Genomic DNA, 22,941 nt, shown 5'->3' with positions numbered 1-22,941 from the left:
CATCAAACACAGCCACTGTGCCCCTCAATTGTCGCCACTGTGCCAATTGTCACCACTGTGCCCTTTAATTGTCGCCACTGTGCCCATTGTTGCCACTGTGCATGTCATTGTGCCCTTTAATTGTTGCCAGTGTGCCCATTGTCACCACTGTGCCCATTGTTGCCACTGTGCCCTTTAATTGTTGCCACTGTGCCCATTGTCGCCACTGTGCCCTTTGTCGCCACTGTGCCCTTTGTCACCACTGTACCCATTGATGCCTCTGTGCCCTTTGTCGCCTCTGTGCCCATTGTCGCTACTGTGCCCTGTAAAATGCACTTACCTTTCTGCTTCCACGTCCCTCTATGTCTTCTCCCGCCCTCGATGACGCTTCAGCCAATCAGGTTACCGATAACCAGAATCAGTGAACCTGATTGGCTGAGACGGCCGTCAGTCTTATCCAAGGAACGCACCCCCGTACGTTCCCTGAATAAAGCATCCGGGAGATGAGGGCTGTACTCTGATAGGCACTTCCGCACAGCCAACCAGCTGCCGTTATTCAGGTATACGGCGCCCAAGGTCCGGCCATTTGAATAGACCAGTGGCAGCTTGCAACAATAACATACATTCATGCAATGCATGAATGTATGTTATTTGCGAGAGCCAGAGGGGGCGGCGCTGCAGTTAATATTAGTAAAAACAACATTTTAACGAAAAAATTCATTCTTAAAGGGCCCCGTTTTTTTTTTAGTTTTTTTTTTTGTGACTACAGGGCGCCCCCTACGGACGGGTCGCCACTGGTTCCTGTGGGGCTTCCATTTCAGTTAGTTTAGCATAGAAGTATGATAGTGAGTGTTTTAATGATTCCCCCTTCAAGCATATCTCCTCAAACCCCGTTAGTGGTCTGACTTCCGCATATATACTAGTTACAAATATGAAGGCACCTTGACTGCTTTCGCTTGGGTTACTTTCACACCTAGCCGCTGGGGGCGTCAGTGGTAAAGCGCTGCTTATTTTTAGCGGCGCTTTACCGCTAGCAGCCCAAAAAGGGTTAAAATCACCCGCAAAGCGCTAATGCAGTGGCACTTTGCCCGCGGTTAGGTGGCGCTGCCCATTGATTTGAATGGGCAGGTGCACTTTAGGAGCGGTGTACAAACTGCTCCTACAGCGCTTGCAAAGATACGCATTTATGAAGCATCTTACTAGAGTGTGAGGCCATCCACTTCTTCCATTAAAGTTTCTTCCGTTGCGAGTTGGATGGGCACCTCCGTGGAAGGGGTACTATGGGCCAGATCCACGAAGCCCGGGCACAACTTAACTTTTCGGGTTTAAGTTACACCGCCGCAATTTTTCCAAATTCGTGCCCGATCCACAAAGCACTTACCTGGAAATTTGCGGCGGTGTATCCTAAATCCGGCCGGCGCAAGGCGGGCCAATTCAAATGGGGCAAGTCCCATTTAAATTAGGCGCATGCTCCGTTTCCGAACTCCCGCCGTGCTTTGCGCGCCGTGACGTAATTTTTTCGAACGGCGACGCGCGTAGCGTAATTCTGTATTCCCGGACGGCTTACGCAAACGACGTTGATTTTTAAATTTCAACGCGGGAACGACGGCCATACTTTAGACAGCAATACACTTGCTGACTAAAGTTAGGGCACCAAAAAAAAAGTGTAAATTTGCGACGGGAAACTAGACTAGCGGCGACGTAGCGAACGCGAAAAACCGTTGTGGATCCTCCGTAACTCCTAATTTGCATACCCGACGCTGGTTTACGACGCGAACTCCCCCCAGCGGCGGCCGCGGTACTGCATCCTAAGATCCGACAGTGTAAAACAATTACACCTGTCGGATCTTAGGGCTATCTATGCGTAACTGATTCTGTGGATCAGTCGCATAGATAGAAACAGAGATACGACGGCGTATCAGCAGATACGCCGTCGTATCCCTTTTGTGGATCTGGCCCTATGTACTTTGAACACCTATCGTATTCTATTTCCATTATGTGCATTGAATATTTTATGAGCCATGTGTCCTTATGTTTATGGAGGAATTGATAAAGTAGTTCCCTAAAACGCACAGCATTTTGTTGTCCATGTAGACTGATGGTGAGACGTGACGCTTTCTCTGTTCCCTTTTTGATTCCGCACGCCTGTGAAAGGGAAGATTGTTGCTGCTTTTATACTAACAGCTGTGTGATCTCCGTACCAGGACATGAAGATATCGCAGAGTTCTTGCTCCAGAACGGAGCTGGTTTCTGTTCATACATCTTGATGGATAACCCTGAACTGACCAAAAAGTTGCTGAGGAAGAGAAGCCTCGCTGAATCCACAGGCCATAGGGATCGGTCTGTACAGGAACCGGTAAGTTTGATAAGTGCATAGGACATTGAGTGCATGAAATTTGGTTTTGTAGCAGTTTGTAGCTTTTAACTACTTCAGCCCTGAACCATTTGGCTGGCCAAAGACCAGAGCACTTTTTGCGTTTCAGCACTGCGTCGCTTTAACTGACAATTGCGCGGTCGTGCGATGTGGCTCCCAAACAAAATCGTCGTCCTTTTTTTCCCACAAATAGAGATTTCTTTTGGTGGTATTTGATCACCTCTGCGGTTTTTATTTTTTTGCGCTATAAACAAAAGTAGAGCGACAATTTTGAAGAAAAAATAAATATTTTTTGCTTAAATAAATATTCCCCAAAAATATATCTAAAAACATTTTTTTTCCTCAGTTTAGGCCGATACGTATTCTTCTACATATTTTTGGTAATAAAAATGTCAATAAGCGTTTATTGATTGGTTTGTGCAAAAGTTATAGCGTCTACAAAATAGGGGATAGTTTTATGGCATTTTTATTAATAATTTTTTATTTTTTACTAGTAATGGCGGCGATCAGGGCTTTTTATCATGACTGCGACATTGTGGCGGACACTTTTGCCGCTATTTTTGGTCCATTCACATTTATACAGCGATCAGTGCTATAAAAATGCACTTATTACTGTGTAAATGTGACTGGTAATAAAGGGGTTAACCACTAGGGGCTAGGAAAGGGTTAAGTGTGTCCTAGGGAGTGATTCTAACTGTTAGTGACACGTCACTGATCGCTGCTCCCGATGAGAGGGAACAGACGATCAGTGACGTGTCACTAGGACCCCTTCACGCCGATATACGTCGGCAGACGGGCGCGGCTGGTCACAAGCACGTACCTATACGTCCCCTTTAAGAGCCCAGCGTGGTCCGTGACCGCGCTCTCGGGACCCGATCGCCGCCGCGATCGGTCACAGGAGCTGAAGAACGGGGAGAGGTGTGTGCAAACAAACCTTCCCCGTTCTTCATTGTGGCAGTGTCAGTGATCGTCTGTTCCCTGATATAGGGAAAGACGATCACTGTCGTCACACCTACAGCCACGCCCCCCTACAGTTAGAAACACATATGAGGTCACACTTAACCCCTACAGCGCCCCCTAGTGGTTAACTCCTTCACTGCATTGTCATTTTCACAGTAATCAGTGCATTTTTATAGCAATTGCCGCTGTAAAAATGACAATTGTCCCAAAAATGTGTCAAAAGTGTCCGATGTGTCCGCCATAATGCCGCCGCCATTAGTAGTAAAAAAAAAAAATATTAATAAAAACGCCATAAAACTATCCCTATTTTGTAAACGCTATAACTTTTGCGCAAACCAATCGATAAACGTTAATTGCAATTTGTTTTACCAAAAATATGTAGAAGAATAGGTATCGGCCTAAGCTGAGGAAAACATTTTTTTTTAGATCTTTTTTGGGGATATTTATTATAGCAAAAAGTAAAAAACTGTGCATTTTTTTTCAAAATTGTCGCTCTATTTTGGTTTCTAGTGCAAAAAATAAAAACCGCAGAGGTGATCAAATACCACCAAAAGAAAGCTCTATTTGTGGGGAAAAAAAGGACGTCAATTTTGTTTGGGAGCCACGTCGCACGACCGCGCAATTGTCAGTTAAAGCGACGCAGTGCCGAAAGCTGAAATTTCACCTGGGCAGGAAGGGGGTATATGTGCCTAGTAAGCAAGTGGTTAAAATACATTTGATAAAAAATATAAAAATTTAGATTTAAATAAAAAAATTTTGATTTAAATAAATAATAAAAAAAAAAGATTTTTGTTTTTCAAACCGAATCGCAAAAAGGGGCAAGGTCCTTAACCTGCATAATTGTTCCGGGGCTTAAGTGTTTAATGAACCAGCAACACGTCCTTGACAACAACAGAAAAGGCTCCAAAAAGCTCAGCGCCAGATGTACCTTTTAGAGGAGTTTTGGCTGTCCGGCTCTTTGGACTCATCCAGTGCTTTGCAGAAATCTAATATTTAACCATTCAGCGTGGAGGGGAACTGAGGACGCAGCGTGAAAAAATAACCCTCAAGGTTACTGATATAAAAGTATCCTTCAGTTGCAATAAGAGATCATCCAAATGAAAAATAATTAGTATACAGATACTGTATATTCAGAAGACAACTGAACAATTGCTTTAAAAAATCAATATTGTAATGAGCCTAACGCACTTATTAAATCAGAAATATAAATGATATCCCTTTTTCCACATAAACCGGCGTGTAGCCATGGTCTGCCTAACCGGCAATCAACTACTCAGCCATTTATATAGATAATGGAATTGATGGGACGGAGACGCGGTCTGCTGTGCTATGTATAGATAGAGGAGAGATCTATTCTGTAAATGAAGGACGGACACAAAGGGGGTAGGGAAAGTGCTGCTCACCCCTATAAAGGTAATGAAAAAAGGAAGGGTTCCCCAGTGGGGTTTTTAGGCAGCAAAAATTATATAAACAATTACAAAGACGTACCAATTTGTTGTAAAAAAGTAAAAGAAATTGTATTTAATAAGTACAAAGTCGTAAAATAATGAGCTCTGGTACAGTTTATGCTGAGGACACATACATATGAGAATATAGCACCAAAATTACATGACACTGATCAACATGAATGGCTGATCTTCAGGTCAAGTTGTTCCTGACGCGTTTCGACCCCCACATATGGGTCTTCTTCGGAGGAAAGGGTATATGATGCAAACTATAACAGAGAGTAAATATATGGTAATAAAATACATAGATACATAGTACAATTTAGGTGAAAAATAAATTTAAAGTATATAGTTATCAACTCACAGATTGTGTTTCTCAGTTCTATTTGGACCAGAGTAAGGTTATAATCCTGAGGATCCCTAGTTATTTTTCTCCATACGGGTGGTAAGCACCCCCAAAAAGGCCTCAACGATGCCCCACAAGAGTGGCCTGCAGGGACCCACAGTATAACTGGGAAAAAATCCAAAAGTCCAGTTAGAGAGTGCGGGCCGGACAGGTGGAGGGGGAGCCCAGCAAAGCAATTGCCAGAGTGATGCCTATTAAGAAATTCAAATATAAAGTAGTTTTAATACCAAAAACTATATGTTTAAAGTATAAAGATTGATTGACTTGTTGTACAGGTAGATGGCGCTAGACATGCACATTATGCTCATTATAATGATGCATATATAAAATGGGACTGTGATATGTCATAGGAATTTTAAATTAATATAAATATGCACAGGATATTTTAAATGTTATATGATGTCATGAGTTAAGATTAATAACAATATCAAAATTATATAGAATTGTGAATTCAAAAAGAATTATATGTGTAACAGGGCGATAAAGATTACAATATAGGGCTAATAGTGGGTTGAGGTGCCAATATATATGATAATTATAATTAAATAGTGAAAAATATATAATTAGTATAATATAATAAATATATATAGTTAATTAGTTGAATAAAAAATAAATAAATAAATAATAATAGTGTGTAATGGATGGGTGTGAGTAAGCATGTGCTAAAATAATTAAATTCATGTGAGAATAATTGTATATAATGTGATAAAATAGTAGTAAGAATATTGGGATTAGTGCCAATGGGGTGAATAGTGTTAAAAAAAAAAACACAATATAAAGGATAGTAAAAAATACCTTATTAAATGTTTAGAATATGAGTATGGGCAGGGCGCATGCGCGGAGGCGTCAAAGATGGCCGCGTAAGCTAGGAGCTCCGCTCTGCCTCAGCCCCACGCCAGCCCTAGCACCGGTTTCACGGCGGTGCCAGGACCCCGGAGGGTCGGATTAGATCGGGGAACGCTCGTTCGAGCCCCCCATGTACAGCGGAGCGGTCCGGAGGGGCCTGGAGGCGAGTTACACGGCGCTAGAGATACAGGCCGATTCCAAGATGGCGGCCGCGCCTCAGCAACAACTACCTCATGCAGGGGGAAACGCTGACCTGAGGCAAGTGATCGCTCCAGCCACTTTAAATTTTCCTCCCTTGCTGGCCCAAGGCTCTCCAGGTTCCCTAGCTCCCTCAGCAGCTCCCTTGGGCCCCCAGTCAGACTCCACACTGCTACATTACAAGGGCCAGGCACAAGGTGTAATACAGGCCTCACCAGCCTCCATGGCTGCTGGTCACTCAGAATTAGAAATACCTCAGAATGCAGGGGAGCTCTTTTTGAAGTTCTCTGAACTACTTGAACGTGGGTTAGCCCAAACAGCAGTTAACATTACTAAGGAAATACATGCTGACTTCCAGAATCTGGGCTCCAGGATGGAGATCATAGAAAATAAATTGGACATCACTATATCCAGAACCAACCAGAACACCGACCAAATACATTCACTTCAGGAACAACTAGACGTGGCCCTCACTAGAATCGACGACCTCGAAAATCGTTCCAGAAGGGACAATTTTAGGGTGAGGGGTCTCCCTGAATCAGTTACAGACATCCCCAAAGCTATCCAGGACCTCATCAAAAGCATGATCCCCGCTATTGCACCCCACAAGCTGGAGCTGGACAGGGCCCATAGGTCTCTGGGCCCCCTGAGAAAGGATGGTTCTCCCAGAGATATTATAGTAAAACCCCATTACTTCTCAGTAAAGGAGGAGGTCATGAGGGCATCCCGTCAGCAACCCCGCATATCCTTTCTGGGTCAGGATATTCAAATCTTTGCTGACATTTCTGCAGCTACTATACAAAAACGCAGATCGCTGAAACCTTTATTGCTGATTTTGTCCCAAAAGGACATCAAATATTGGTGGGGATTTCCGTTTGCCTTAAAATTTGCCTTCAAGGGTAAAACTCATGCCTTTACCACGCTATCTGAAGGAGAAAAAATTTTGCTAGCCTTAAAACTGATCTCACTGGACTCAGCAATGGACACGTCAAACCTTCCACCAGGTACTTCCAAACGATCCACCCCGGCAAGTCCTTTATCCCCCACCTGGCACACAAGCAAAAGCAGACGCACCAAAGACACCACAAAGACTTGATCTACTCATCATAGCGGTCTCGCCCGCTGCTCTGGAAATTTTCTTCCGCTTGGTGCTTTTAGCGGAAGACATTATACCTGTTAGGTATAGTGTATCTGGGTTCTCTATCCGTGGCTGGGGACCCATGAAATACCCGGAAGGGGAAAGAAGGAAAGGGGGAAAGATTTTTTCTTTTTTTTCCCTGTTTGGGAGACTGTTTGGTTTTCTAGTTACATGTTCTTTGCACTGACCGTGATCCGTACATTTTACTGTTGAGCCGTGATAGTTTATACTTAGAGTGTTTTATGATAAGCTACTGTTTTCTTGTTGACTCTAAAGGGTTGACAGGGGCTGAGGCAGTTGCCTTGCGCCTCAGATCATACTTGGACGGGGACTATGTCGCTGTCGGGGTTTGGTCTGGTAGCCCGAGTTAAGGGCTACGTTACTGTTTTGCCTGACGAAGGTGGATGGGATCTATCTCCCCTCCATGTTCGTTGTGGAGACATACTTCATATTTTACAATGTATTATTTCTACTTTTGCTTACTCTTTTATTCTTCTTCTTACTAACCTTTTCTCCTTGATTGCCAGTTTGTACATGTGTCATCTCACCTATAGTGCTCCAGGCCTCGGCTCCGGTCTTGTCTCGCTCTGCTGTCTCCCATGCCTCCATGTCGATGGGGTAAGTTCCAAACTGCACCCACTTTATCCCCCTAATGACCTCACCACATAACTTGACTTTGCCGAACCTGGTTAGAGTTGCCTCACACAATGTTCAGGGCTTGAACTCGCCCGTCAAGAGAAGGAAGGTGTTTCAGTCTTACCATTCCCGGAGGATGTCAGTTATCCTATTACAAGAGACACATTTTCCGACCACTTACACACCCTCCTTTCTCCATGCGCAATATCCACAATTTTTTCTGGCTAATGCCGAGGATAAAACGAGAGGGGTGGCTATCCTTTTTGCGAAGTCCTGCAAATTTAACCCGCTCCTGATTCACAGAGATCCTAATGGTAGATTTATATTGGTTAAGGGGGAATTGGATGGACTTCTAGTGTCATTTATTTCATACTATGCCCCCAACAGAGGACAGACCGAATTTTTTAAAAATATGTTTGATACCTTAGTTCCTCTCTTGGAGGGAATGATAGTGTGTGGAGGAGACTCCAACATTGCATTCGACCTAAGCTTGGACAAATCCAGACCTTTAGCTACAGCATTGACACGCCCAACTAGAGCTAGCTCACACATAGCAAAACTGATATATCAGCATAACCTGGTAGATATTTGGAGGGAACTCAATCCAAACAAAAAGGACTACTCCCACTATTCTCACCCGCATCGATCGTACTCTAGGATTGACCATATATTCATATCTGCTAGACATATCCCCTTGGTTACGAAAGCTAACATAACGGACACAGCTCTTTCGGACCACTCCATGGTGATTTGTTCGTTACAAACTCAAAACTCAGATACACACAAATCACACTGGAAATTAAACGAAACTTTACTACACGACCCTATTGTGGTTTCAGAGATTGACGGGGCCATTAGGGAATACTTTGTACTTAATAGCGTTGAGGGGACCTCGGCCGAGATATTGTGGGCAGCTCACAAAGCTACCATTCGTGGCAGGATCATACAGATATCCTCTAAAAAAAAGAAGGAAAAGGCTGTGGAGGTTATGAAGCTTGAGAAAGATTTTTTAACCCTGCGCAGACAACATAAGAAGGATCAGACGACGGTCCAGGCCTCGCAGCTCGATGCCGCTCGACTAGCTTTAAATTTAGCTTTGACAGTTAGGGCGGAACGATCACTGAATTGGTCCAGTGCTAGATTTTATTTATACAGGAACAAAATGAACACGATGCTTGCCACCAAGCTCTCGCCGAGGTTTCGCTCGTTCGCTCTGCCCAAGATTAAAACCAGGGACGGGACAACAACTCTTAACCCTAAACGCATACTGCAAGAATTTGAAACCTTCTATACTTCCCTTTATCGGGGGTCAGGGATGGCCGGACATTCCGAGATTAATTCCTTTTTGGACCGGTTAGTGATCCCAAACCTACAGGAGAGTCATGTGGACTTGATGGAGGCACCGATCTCCATAGAAGAAACTATAGAGGTTATTAAGGGACTTAAGGATGGTTCGGCCCCGGGTCCAGATGGCTTCTCAGTCCCATATTACAAGACTTTCTGCGAAACCTTGGCCCCTCACCTCACTAAATTTTTTAATTCAAAACGGGGGAGGGAGGGCGGTTCCATGCACCCAAATTTAAATGAGGCGTTTATCTCAGTCATCCCCAAACCAGATAAGGACTCGGAGCTCGTTGAAAATTACAGACCTATATCACTAATCAATAACGACTTAAAAATATTGACCAAGATACTAGCCAACAGGTTAAATTCATTTATAAAAAAATATATTCATAGGGACCAGGTTGGATTTGTTCCTGGTAGACAGGGCCCTGACCAGGTGAGGCGAGCAATCGATATTATTTCTCTGCTTCAGTCGGGCTGGGATGGGAATCCGCGGCAGGAAGGACTCCTCCTTTCTTTAGACCTCCGGAAGGCGTTCGACTCTGTAACGTGGGATTACCTCTTTGAGACTCTGCGACGCTGGGGTTTTGGAGAACAATTCCGGGGGTTGTTGAAATCTTTATACTCTGAACCCAGTGCACGGGTCAAATTACAAGGGTTTTTTTCGGGCTCCATCAGTATTGCTAGAGGTACTAGACAGGGCTGTCCATTGTCCCCCTTGATTTTCGCAATAGCGATTGAGACACTTGCTATTGCGATCAGGTCGGATCCGGATATCAGGGGAGTATCTTGTGGCTCCCAAATCCATAAATGCGCTCTCTTTGCAGACGACCTTCTTCTGTATATCTCCTCCCCGACAACCTCTCTTCCAATTCTTTGCAACTTATTGGAGTCCTTCGGGAAAATTTCGGGTTTGCGGGTGAATTGGAATAAATCTCAAGCTTTAAACATCTCCAACCACCCCTCGGTGATCAATCATTTGAAACCCTATTATGAGTTCCAGTGGGCCGAATCATCCATTCGTTACTTAGGCATAAACCTCACATCTAAAATTGAACATCTCTACCAGGCTAATTATCCACCTATATTTCGGAAACTAGAGCTAGACTTACAGACGTGGGCTCGACACAAACTTTCGTGGACAGGTAGGGTTAATGCAGTCAAAATGACCCTCCTACCAAGGTTACTCTACTTGTTCAGATCTCTACCAATAGCGGTTAAAAAAGACCAACTCCGTTCACTACAGAGTAAAATTCTGAAATTCATCTGGGAAGGCAAAGGCTATAGAGTGGCACAGAATGTCCTTTATGGGCTCAGAACACAAGGAGGTCTTGGATTACCAAATCTGTTTAAATACTACCAAGCAGCCAGACTAGCACAATTTTCTGCTATTTTTGCGGAATGTGAAAAACCAGAGTGGATAGATATGGAAGGTTTGGCGATCCCTAGCCTCTCAATAGAGAGCCTTTTTTGGTCATCACAAAAATCTAGACCTTCGATACTATCCCCTACATTGTCGCAATCTTTTAGACTCTGGGATGGCCTGAGACACCTTCCTTCTTTGGTCTCGGAGACTAAGCCTTTGACACGGATCTTTCTCAATCCACAGTTTCCTATAGGGATGGACATTTCAGCTTTCCAATGGTGGCTGGACAAGGGGATCTATAGAATAGGCGACTTTTTGACAGCCACGGGCCCACTTTCATTGGAGCATTGTGTGAGGACACTTGATTTACCGCTATCGGAAAGAGCCCGGCACACCCAAATTCTTAACTTTGTTTCATCCTACTGGTCAGACAATTTCAGGCACGCAACTCTTACTAGTTACGAAAGTTGGTGTAAACAAATGACGGAACACAAGGGGGGAATATCTATATTATATAGAGCTCTATCCGAGGTTTCCACGAAATTCGCATACATGGAGGCATGGGAGAGGGATCTGCAGATGACCTGGGACCTGAATAGATGGCACAAGGTAGGTTTGAAATCTTTCAAGGGCCTAGTGAATACTTCCTTAGCTGAAGCTAACATAAAGGTTCTGCTGCGGTGGTACCTGGTACCCAGTAGATTGGCTGCGATGTTTCCTTCGTCTTCCCCATTATGCTTTCGCAACTGTCAAACGCATGGCACGATGCTTCACGTTTGGTGGGAGTGCCCCAGAATCAGGGGATTCTGGAACAGAATCTTTTGCCTTATTAGAAAAGTTACGGGAGTACAGGTGGAGAAATCCCCGCATATCGCTCTGCTAGGTTCCGAAATTCCACGAGTCTCCAAACCCATACAAAAACTGATAGCTTTCATGCTCATAGGAGCTAAAACCACTCTAGCGGCAGCCTGGAAGCAACCTAGGGTTTCGTTCTCAGCAGCTAAGGGTAAGATTTCATGGATCATGACGCAGGAAAAAATGGTCAGCTCTATCTCTAATACCAGGGATAGTTTTGAGACCATTTGGGAACCTTGGGCCAGACATGTGGGTCTATCCCTATCACCGGGTCAGGCTCTGACCCCCTCAGGTACTTAATTGGACTACTGGCAATCAACTCTTTTCTTATTAGCTCTTTTCTTACTTTTATTTCCTTTCTTTCTTCTTTTCTTCCTTTCTTTCTCCTACGGTCATAATACTTTTGGTACAATATACGCTTCGAGATGTTTGTTTTAGTAATTATACTAGGCGTTTGATAGACGACACTTTCGGGGGAATACTCTGGGGGAGGGGGAGAGTTTGGTTGGGAAGTGGGAGGTCCTACTACTCACACATCCCTTAGGATGCGTCAGGAGGCCTAGAGTTCTTCTCCACATTTTGGGCGGGGACCGAGGTTATCTAGGGTCACAAAAGTCTCTCATCGTTATTAAGTTTTGCTATCCTTTTATCCGACACAGCATGCTCCCTTTACGGGGTGTCGGTTGAGACTCTGTACGAAAAGCGTTGTTTTGGATCCTCGTCCCTCTTTAACTCTGGCTACACATAGATGGGTAGGAGATCTCCTACGGGGACATTAATTTATATTTTTTTTTTACTCTCTCTCCATGGGGCTAGATTAACTTAAGATGTACACCGAAATTTGGAATGTACCCTCATTATTTATTGATCGCTGTTTTTCCTTTTCTTTTTAAATGATATGTACTGAGTGCTTCATGCTATACTTTGTATGCTTTTACTTCTTCATCAATAAAATAAAACTTTAAATGGTGAAAGAATATGAGTATGGAAGCGATCTCCAGAGAGAGCAAGAAAAAGCGTATCTGGAGGGGAAATATTATTATTGATTAGATTTAGTAGGCATAGGAAGGATAACTTTGTGCAGGATTTGAAAGTGCAGCCTTACCCTATGTGTGGTGTGTCCAGCATAGTATGAAGATAGGATCACAGGCAGGTGTCAGGTATACACCCAGTCTATTTAAATATGTGCATGTCAGGTGTCAAGGATTTGGCAATCACTAATTGGCAAATGAATGCTTTTCTTGGGACATCCCCTCCCACATCTAGAAGTCCGCCCCCCCTATCCCAGCTGGAGCAAGGAATTAAGGTCAGATGACCCTCCCAGCTGTGGGTTCCTCAGCGTCAGTGAGGAAGAAAAAAAAAAAAAAAAAAAAAAAAAACCAACAAAACCCAGCCCTCTGCTGCGGTCGCGAGTGCCGCAGCAGCGTCACAAACGCGCGCAATGCGCATGCACGCAAGGGACGCCCACGGTGCCAGGGAACGTCACTGATGCCGTCAGTGGGGAGGAAACACCTCCACAGTGGCGAGAATGTCGCCATCTTGTGGAGAGTAAAGAGAACACAGAGCCCTGAGTCTCCCCCTCCCCACTGAGAGGCCATAGAGAGAGCATGATAAAGAGGTGCCTAGCGGGGAAGCGCCACCCAGCAGAGCTGTAACAAGGTCCTACAGGATACAAGGATTAAACAAAAGATAAATAATAAAAATTGGTATATATAAAGGTGGAATATTAGTAATGCTAGAAATGGACATGTGTATGCCCATTAGAGCAAAAGGTGTATGTATAATTGTTTATAACCAAGCAAACAATTGATAACAATAAATACCAAAAGGTATATATGGAACCCATGTTGGATATATGGTTATAGAGATTTCATGAGTATTTGGCAGTGCAGCAGTGGGTAGATACGCAATATGCTTAAATATTTTGTTACGGGCATTTGTCAAACCCGCATGAACAAAAACAAGCAAATGCTAAGTACAGCCGCACAATGCCAATGCTCATATATTATACTTTCCTATGTCCATAGGGGGGATAGAATAGGTGTTTAACCACCGGAAAATTATGTAAATGAAGGACGGACACAAAGGGGGTAGGGAAAGTGCTGCTCACCCCTATAAAGGTAATGAAAAAAGGAAGGGTTCCCCAGTGGGGTTTTTAGGCAGCAAAAATTATATAAACAATTACAAAGACGTACCAATTTGTTGTAAAAAAGTAAAAGAAAATACAAGTTAGGCTTACCGGTAACTTGTTTTCCAGAAGTCTTTCAGGACAGCACCTTGAGATATCATGATCCTCCCACTCCATCAGGAAACACCTTCTTTCATCCTTTTAAAAGGAGGCCCCTCCTTGCACTCCTCAGTTGTTATAGAGAAAACCTCCGGCCCCGGCTGGAACACACAAGCATATATGTTAGTCACAGCATAGTACATCACAAACAAATAGGGCGGGTCGTTGCTGTCCTGAAAGACTTCTGGAAAACAAGTTACCGGTAAGCCTAACTTGTATTTTCCCGAGGCGTCTTTCAGGACAGCACCTTGAGAGGACCACAGAGACTTACTACCTTAGGGCGGGACGACAGCTTGTAGGACCTTCCTGCCAAAAGCCTGATCACTAGCTGAGGCGAGGTCCAACCTATAGTGTCGCACGAACGTGTGGAAACTTGACCACGTCGCTGCCCTGCAGATTTGCTCCGGCGTGGCACCAGCTCTTTCTGCCCAGGAAGTTGCGAGAGCTCTGGTCGAATGGGCACGGATACCCTCTGGCGGAGTCAGGCCTGACTGTAAATAAGCCTCCCTGATAGCCAGCTTCAGCCATCTAGCTAGTGTTCCCCTAGATGCCTGCTGACCCCTTTTGTTACCCCCAAAAAGGACAAATAAAGAATCCGAGCGTCTAAACGGGTTTGTTATTTCTAAATAATACAACAAGACCCGTTTGACATCCAACATATGAAAAAATAATTCTTTTTCACCCGAAGGGTTAGAACAAAAAGTGGGAAGTACAATGTCCTGTACACGATTCCTGTTAGAAGCCACTTTGGGCAAAAACTTAGGGTCAGTTTTAATCACTACCCTATCTGAAAATATACATAAATAAGGCTCCTTTACTGACAGGGCCTGCAACTCGCTGATCCTACGTGCTGAGGTAATAGCGATTAAAAATAAAGTTTTAAAGGTAAGGTTCCTAACTGAAGCTTCCCCTAAGGGTTCAAAAGGCTTGCTTGCCAAAGATCTCAAGACCACTGAGAGTTCCCACTTCGGGAAACCCTTTAACCTTGGTGGTCTAGACCTCAAAAGAGATCTAAAAAATCTCACCACCAATGGTTCTATGGCTACAGATCTTTCCAAAAAAACTGAAAGTGCGGATACCTGTACCTTAAGGGTGCTAACAGCCAAGCCCTTATCAGCCCCCTCCTGTAAAAATTCCAGGATAGATTTTAGTTCCCTAGGGTCCTGACTCGAAGAGCTACACCAAGAGGAAAAAACTTTCCAAACCTTGGTGTAAATGGCTCGGGTTACTTTCTTCCTGCTGTTGAGTAAGGTGGAAACCAAGCGGTCGGAGAACCCCTTTCCACTCAGGATTTCCCTTTCAGAAGCCACGCGGTCAAGGACAGCCGTGCCACATCTGGGTGAGAAATTGGACCCTGAACTAGGAGGTCCTGCCTGAGGGGCAGGTGCCAGTAAGGCCTGGTTGACAAGGCTAGAAGCGTTGCAAACCATGCCCTCTTGGGCCAGAATGGGGCGATGAGAATGACCGGCACACCTTCTCTCTGAACTTTCCTCAGAACTAGGGGAATTAGCTGAAACGGGGGAAAGGCAAAGCAGAGGCGGAAATCCCAGGGATGCGACAGAGCGTCTACCCCTAGGGACCCATCCCCCCGACTCAGCGAAAAGTATTTTCCTACCTGGGAGTTCTCCCTCGAGGCAAATAAGTCTACCTCTGGGAGACCCCACCTGCTGGTGATCTCTGAGAAGACCTCCGCATTCAGGGACCACTCTGACTCCCGAATCTGGTGTCTGCTTAAGAAATCCGCCACCGTATTGAGGGACCCCTTTAGGTGTAGGGCTGTCAAGGAGAGTAAATTGCTCTCTACCCAGGAGAGAATCTCTGTGGCCAGGGATAGAAGCGAAGGGCTTCTTGTACCCCCCTGCCTGTTCAAGTATGCTACTGTTGTAGCGTTGTCCGATAGGACCTGAACATGATGGCCTCTGAGAAATGGAGCAAACTCCACTAGTGCCAGGGCCACCGTCTTTAGTTCCCTCCAATTTGAGGAATGCAGGGCTTCCTCCCTTGACCACCTCCCCTGTGAGAATTTCTCTTCTAGATGCGCTCCCCATCCCCAGGCGCTGGCATCCGTGGTGAGCCTCAGTCCCACGGGGAAGGACCACTCCAGACCCTCTGCAAGCACCCGCTGGTTTTTCCACCAGTAAAGGGATCTTACTACCCGGGCCGGAATTTTTACCCGGGTGTCCAGAGAACTGGTTTTCCGATCCCATGTCTTTAAAAGAAAAGCCTGCAGGGGCCTGAAATGTAACCTCGCCCATTGGACCGCCGGCATGGTGGAGGTCAAAATTCCTAGGGATGCCATTACCTGTCTGACCGTCAAAGACTGATGGGACTGAAGCAACCGAACAGTGTCCAAGACCTTGGATGCTTTTTCTGGGGGGAGAAAAATTCTCTGGTTCCGCGAATCCACCTGGTATCCCAGAAAACGAATCTTCTGAGAAGGAACCAGGGCGGATTTTTGAAGGTTTAAAATCCATCCTAGGGATTCCAAATGGGTTCGCGCCAGAGAAAGATCCTTCAACAATTTTTCCTCTGAGGGAGCAAAGAAGAGGAGGTCGTCCAAGTAAGGGATGACTGCTATTCCTTGTAGCCGCAGCGGGGCTAGGGCTTCCGCCAGCACCTTCGTAAAGATCCGAGGTGATGATGACAGCCCGAAGGGGAGGGCCCTGTACTGGAAGTGCTGGACTTGACCCCCCATCTCTACCGCCAGTCTGAGAAACGTCTGGGACTGAGGGGAGATAGGTACGTGAAGGTACGCATCCCTCAGGTCTATCGACGCCATGTAGCAATCTGGCGTCAGTAGATTCCGGATTGAGAATATTGAATCCATTTTGAATCTCCTGTACAGGACACATCTGTTTAAGGGCTTTAAGTTTAATATCAGCCTGAACTTCCCCGTAGGTTTCCTTACTAGGAATACATGGGAATAGAACCCTCTGCCCTGTTCTACCAGGGGAACCCTGACCAACACCCCCTGCTGTTGAAGTTCCAACAACGAGGACTTTAGCGCTACGTACTTCACTGGATCCCTTGGGGCCTGGGTGACCAGAAATCTCTTTGGCTGGGTTTCTGAGAATTCTATAGCGTATCCCTGAGCTAGAGTGGTCAGTATGTACTGGTTGTTTGATACAGCTGACCACTGCGGAAGGAACCCCTGTAACCTCCCGCCTACCCTCAGGGTCGAGTCATTGCGGCTTATTGGCCGGCGCAGGAGGATTGAAAAGGACTCCCTTTCCTTTGCCCTTCTGCGCTGCCCAGTTCCTTTTTCCCTGCGGTCTTTTCCCCTTATCTTGCTGCTTAAAGGCCCGAAAAAAACGCTTGGGAGGGGGGTTCTTATTTTTGACCGGGAAGGCCTTCTTCTTGTCGGCCGTCCTGTCCAGGATACTATCCAGTTCAGGGCCGAAGAGAAGATCCCCAGAAAACGGGATTCCACAAAGCTTGCTTTTGGAGGCTGTGTCACCAGGCCAGGTCTTGAGCCATAGAGCCCTTCTGGCTGAGTTGGCTAAAGCAGCGGATCTAGCGGACATTTTGATCGCCTCAGCCGAGGCATCTGCCATATAGGCTACGGCTGCAGAAATGGTAGAAAAAGAATCCAAAATGTCCTGTTTTGGGGAGTCTGCCTCAATATGAGCTTTGAGCTTGTCTAACCAGAACTCTAAGTTGCGTGTTACACAGGTGGTAGCCATGGCAGGCTTGAGGTTAACCATAATAGACTGCCAGGCCTTTTTAAGGAGAAGATCCATTCGTTTATCCATTGGGTCCTTCAGGATCCCCATATCCTCAAAGGATAAATCTGTGGACCTAGACACCTGGGAAAAAGCTGCGTCGAGTTTAGGAATTTTGTTCCACACGACTGATGGATCTTCTCCAAAGGGAAACCTCCTTTTGTGGGATTTTGAAAAAAATGGTTTCTTTTCTGGGTCCTGCCATTCCCGCAAGATTGTTTCGGAGATGACCGGGTGAACTGGAAATGTACGCCCCTTGGGCTCGCAGAGACCGGCATACATGCGATCGTGCAGGCTTAAGTCCCTCTTTTCCTCACTGAGACCTAAAGTGGCATAAATAGCCCTGAGGAGGCCATCCACATCCTCCAGGGACAGCTTAAATTTTGAGGGAGGCTCTATTTCTTCCTCATTTTCTGAGTCCTCACTAGAGGGGGCCTGAGGCTGACTATCCCTGGACCCCTCGTTATCTGAGGGCCTAGGAGCCCACCCTGTCTCCTGCGAAGACTGTGATGTGGAGGGCTGAGAAATGGCGACAGGAGCTAATGACTCTCTCATAGTCTGAAAGGTGGCCAAAAGCTCATCTTTGACAGAAGCCATCAATTCCTCTCTGACTGAGGCTGACTCTTTCTGTACTAAGGCTGCTATACATGCCTTACACCATGGCTTCTTCCAACTTTCCCCCATTTTCTCCTTACAAGAAGGACATCTCTTTTTTTCAGGCTTGACCTAAAAAAAGGAACAGGGAGAGAAGAAAAAAATATAGGGGGATCCAGCATGAGACCCGGTCTCAATAAACAAACATGACCCCCCCCTCACCTAGGTGCACTTAGGAACAAAAGGTGTCCACCCGTGCCCTGACAGGCCCCCATGCCACTGGAGGGAAAAAAGTGAAGAGACCGAGAGAGAAATCCCAAAAAAGGAGAGAACCCTCACCCCTGGGGAAAAACAGACTTACGTTGCTGCTTCCCGCCGAGGTCCTGCTGGTGCCCGTGCCTGTCTCCACCGCTGATGCATCTGCAGTCTCCATCGCAGGAATCAGCGTTCTCTGTGGCATCCACGGCGCTTCCCGGACTCCAATAGCGCCGCTGCGCCGGACCAGGAAGCGGAAGTAGGCTCCAGCGTCCGCCCTACCCCTCCTCCTGGCGCGCCGGAAATGACGCGCCTCTCCGGCGACCAGGCTACGCCAAAATGGCGACGCCCCGCAAAAACGAGGCACCTCACGATCGCCGAAGGCTGGCTCCACTGAGCACCGGGAGAGAGAGGAGCCCGACTACCATCACCGCCGCGCGGGTGGCACGGGAGAGCGGACAGTCCCTGAAAAAAAGGTAAGGGAAAAAGATCCGTTTTTCAGGCAGCACCTGAGACATCAGACCCTTCCCAAGAAGATGCTCCCTCCGGAGGAGGAAACACAAAAACTGAGGAGTGCAAGGAGGGGCCTCCTTTTAAAAGGATGAAAGAAGGTGTTTCCTGATGGAGTGGGAGGATCATGATATCTCAAGGTGCTGTCCTGAAAGACGCCTCGGGAAATTGTATTTAATAAGTACAAAGTCGTAAAATAATGAGCTCTGGTACAGTTTATGCTGAGGACACATACATATGAGAATATAGCACCAAAATTACATGACACTGATCAACATGAATGGCTGATCTTCAGGTCAAGTTGTTCCTGACGCGTTTCGACCCCCACATATGGGTCTTCTTCGGAGGAAAGGGTATATGATGCAAACTATAACAGAGAGTAAATATATGGTAATAAAATACATAGATACATAGTACAATTTAGGTGAAAAATAAATTTAAAGTATATAGTTATCAACTCACAGATTGTGTTTCTCAGTTCTATTTGGACCAGAGTAAGGTTATAATCCTGAGGATCCCTAGTTATTTTTCTCCATACGGGTGGTAAGCACCCCCAAAAAGGCCTCAACGATGCCCCACAAGAGTGGCCTGCAGGGACCCACAGTATAACTGGGAAAAAATCCAAAAGTCCAGTTAGAGAGTGCGGGCCGGACAGGTGGAGGGGGAGCCCAGCAAAGCAATTGCCAGAGTGATGCCTATTAAGAAATTCAAATATAAAGTAGTTTTAATACCAAAAACTATATGTTTAAAGTATAAAGATTGATTGACTTGTTGTACAGGTAGATGGCGCTAGACATGCACATTATGCTCATTATAATGATGCATATATAAAATGGGACTGTGATATGTCATAGGAATTTTAAATTAATATAAATATGCACAGGATATTTTAAATGTTATATGATGTCATGAGTTAAGATTAATAACAATATCAAAATTATATAGAATTGTGAATTCAAAAAGAATTATATGTGTAACAGGGCGATAAAGATTACAATATAGGGCTAATAGTGGGTTGAGGTGCCAATATATATGATAATTATAATTAAATAGTGAAAAATATATAATTAGTATAATATAATAAATATATATAGTTAATTAGTTGAATAAAAAATAAATAAATAAATAATAATAGTGTGTAATGGATGGGTGTGAGTAAGCATGTGCTAAAATAATTAAATTCATGTGAGAATAATTGTATATAATGTGATAAAATAGTAGTAAGAATATTGGGATTAGTGCCAATGGGGTGAATAGTGTTAAAAAAAAAAAACACAATATAAAGGATAGTAAAAAATACCTTATTAAATGTTTAGAATATGAGTATGGAAGCGATCTCCAGAGAGAGCAAGAAAAAGCGTATCTGGAGGGGAAATATTATTATTGATTAGATTTAGTAGGCATAGGAAGGATAACTTTGTGCAGGATTTGAAAGTGCAGCCTTACCCTATGTGTGGTGTGTCCAGCATAGTATGAAGATAGGATCACAGGCAGGTGTCAGGTATACACCCAGTCTATTTAAATATGTGCATGTCAGGTGTCAAGGATTTGGCAATCACTAATTGGCAAATGAATGCTTTTCTTGGGACACTCCCCTCCCACATCTAGAAGTCCGCCCCCCCCTATCCCAGCTGGAGCAAGGAATTAAGGTCAGATGACCCTCCCAGCTGTGGGTTCCTCAGCGTCAGTGAGGAAGAAAAAAAAAAAAAAAAAAAAAAACCAACAAAACCCAGCCCTCTGCTTGCGGTCGCGAGTGCCGCAGCAGCGTCACAAACGCGCGCAATGCGCATGCACGCAAGGGACGCCCACGGTGCCAGGAACGTCACTGATGCCGTCAGTGGGGAGGAAACACCTCCACAGTGGCGAGAATGTCCGCCATCTTGTGGAGAGTAAAGAGAACACAGAGCCCTGAGTCTCCCCCTCCCCACTGAGAGGCCATAGAGAGAGCATGATAAAGAGGTGCCTAGCGGGGAGGAGCGCCACCCAGCAGAGCTGTAACAAGGTCCTACAGGATACAAGGATTAAACAAAAGATAAATAATAAAAATTGGTATATATAAAGGTGGAATATTAGTAATGCTAGAAATGGACATGTGTATGCCCATTAGAGCAAAAGGTGTATGTATAATTGTTTATAACCAAGCAAACAATTGATAACAATAAATACCAAAAGGTATATATGGAACCCATGTTGGATATATGGTTATAGAGATTTCATGAGTATTTGGCAGTGCAGCAGTGGGTAGATACGCAATATGCTTAAATATTTTGTTACGGGCATTTGTCAAACCCGCATGAACAAAAACAAGCAAATGCTAAGTACAGCCGCACAATGCCAATGCTCATATAATATACTTTCCTATGTCCATAGGGGGGATAGAATAGGTGTTTAACCACCGGAAAATTATGTAAATGAAGGACGGACACAAAGGGGGTAGGGAAAGTGCTGCTCACCCCTATAAAGGTAATGAAAAAAGGAAGGGTTCCCCAGTGGGGTTTTTAGGCAGCAAAAATTATATAAACAATTACAAAGACGTACCAATTTGTTGTAAAAAAGTAAAAAGAAATTGTATTTAATAAGTACAAAGTCGTAAAATAATGAGCTCTGGTACAGTTTATGCTGAGGGACACATACATATGAGAATATAGCACCAAAATTACATGACACTGATCAACATGAATGGCTGATCTTCAGGTCAAGTTGTTCCTGACGCGTTTCGACCCCCACATATGGGTCTTCTTCGGAGGAAAGGGTATATGATGCAAACTATAACAGAGAGTAAATATATGGTAATAAAATACATAGATACATAGTACAATTTAGGTGAAAAATAAATTTAAAGTATATAGTTATCAACTCACAGATTGTGTTTCTCAGTTCTATTTGGACCAGAGTAAGGTTATAATCCTGAGGATCCCTAGTTACTTTTCTCACATGAATTTAATTATTTTAGCACATGCTTACTCACACCCATCCATTACACACTATTATTATTTATTTATTTATTTTTTATTCAACTAATTAACTATATATATTTATTATATTATACTAATTATATATTTTTCACTATTTAATTATAATTATCATATATATTGGCACCTCAACCCACTATTAGCCCTATATTGTAATCTTTATCGCCCTGTTACACATATAATTCTTTTTGAATTCACAATTCTATATATTTTTGATATTGTTATTAATCTTAACTCATGACATCATATAACATTTAAAATATCCTGTGCATATTTATATAATTTAAAATTCCTATGACATATCACAGTCCCATTTTATATATGCATCATTATAATGAGCATAATGTGCATGTCTAGCGCCCATCTACCTGTACAACAAGTCAATCAATCTTTATACTTTAAACATATAGTTTTTGGTATTAAAACTACTTTATATTTGAATTTCTTAATAGGCATCACTCTGGCAATTGCTTTGCTGGGCTCCCCCTCCACCTGTCCGGCCCGCACTCTCTAACTGGACTTTTGGATTTTTTCCCAGTTATACTGTGGGTCCCTGCAGGCCACTCTTGTGGGGCATCGTTGAGGCCTTTTTGGGGGTGCTTACCACCCGTATGGAGAAAAGTAACTGAGGAGAGATCTATTCTTGGCTCCAGTCATTTAGTGTTCCTCCGAGGCCTGCTTTTTAAAAGCTGGCCCTTGGTGAGTTGTATTTGCTGATTGGCTGTTGCTGAACCTTGCTTAACCACTTAAGCCCCGGGGCCTTAAGCCCGTCAATTTTGTTTGTGAGCCTGTTCGCACGACCGCGCAATTGTCAGTTAAAGCGACGCAGTGCCGAATCGCAAAAAGTGACCTGGCCTTTAGACCGGGCCACTCTTTGCGATTCGGCACTGCGTCGCTTTAACTGACAATTGCGTGGTCGTGCGAACAGGCTCACAAACAAAATTGACGTCCTTTTTTTCCCCTTCCCCTTTTTTTTGGTGGTATTTGATCACCTCTGCATTTTTTTTTGCGCTATAAACAAAAATAGAGCAACAATTTAAAAAAAAAATGCTGT

At 44.4% G+C, this 22,941-nt stretch overlaps 1 protein-coding gene and 1 long non-coding RNA gene across 2 annotated transcripts in view; one reads left to right on the top strand and one right to left on the bottom strand.

Moving 5' to 3' along the window:
- The window catches only part of LRRK1 (leucine rich repeat kinase 1), a 305,999-nt gene that overhangs the window by 117,663 nt on the left and 165,395 nt on the right, over positions 1 to 22,941 (top strand). Inside the window, exon 6 of the mRNA XM_040342319.1 lies at positions 2,184 to 2,335. Within this exon, the coding sequence (XP_040198253.1) occupies positions 2,184 to 2,335 (152 nt within the window). The remainder of the gene's footprint in view (positions 1 to 2,183; positions 2,336 to 22,941) is intronic.
- On the bottom strand, positions 19,468 to 20,485 carry LOC120931144. The gene is made up of 3 exons (XR_005747827.1): positions 20,362 to 20,485; positions 20,216 to 20,278; positions 19,468 to 19,610 (listed from the first exon to the last, which is right to left on the bottom strand). It is a non-coding gene; the product is annotated as an uncharacterized LOC120931144 (long non-coding RNA).

Source organism: Rana temporaria, chromosome 3 (genome assembly GCF_905171775.1).
Source record: "Rana temporaria chromosome 3, aRanTem1.1, whole genome shotgun sequence".
Taxonomy (NCBI): domain Eukaryota; kingdom Metazoa; phylum Chordata; class Amphibia; order Anura; family Ranidae; genus Rana; species Rana temporaria.
The sequence above is the reverse complement of the archived record's forward strand: the minus strand, read 5'-3'. Positions and strand labels throughout refer to the sequence as shown.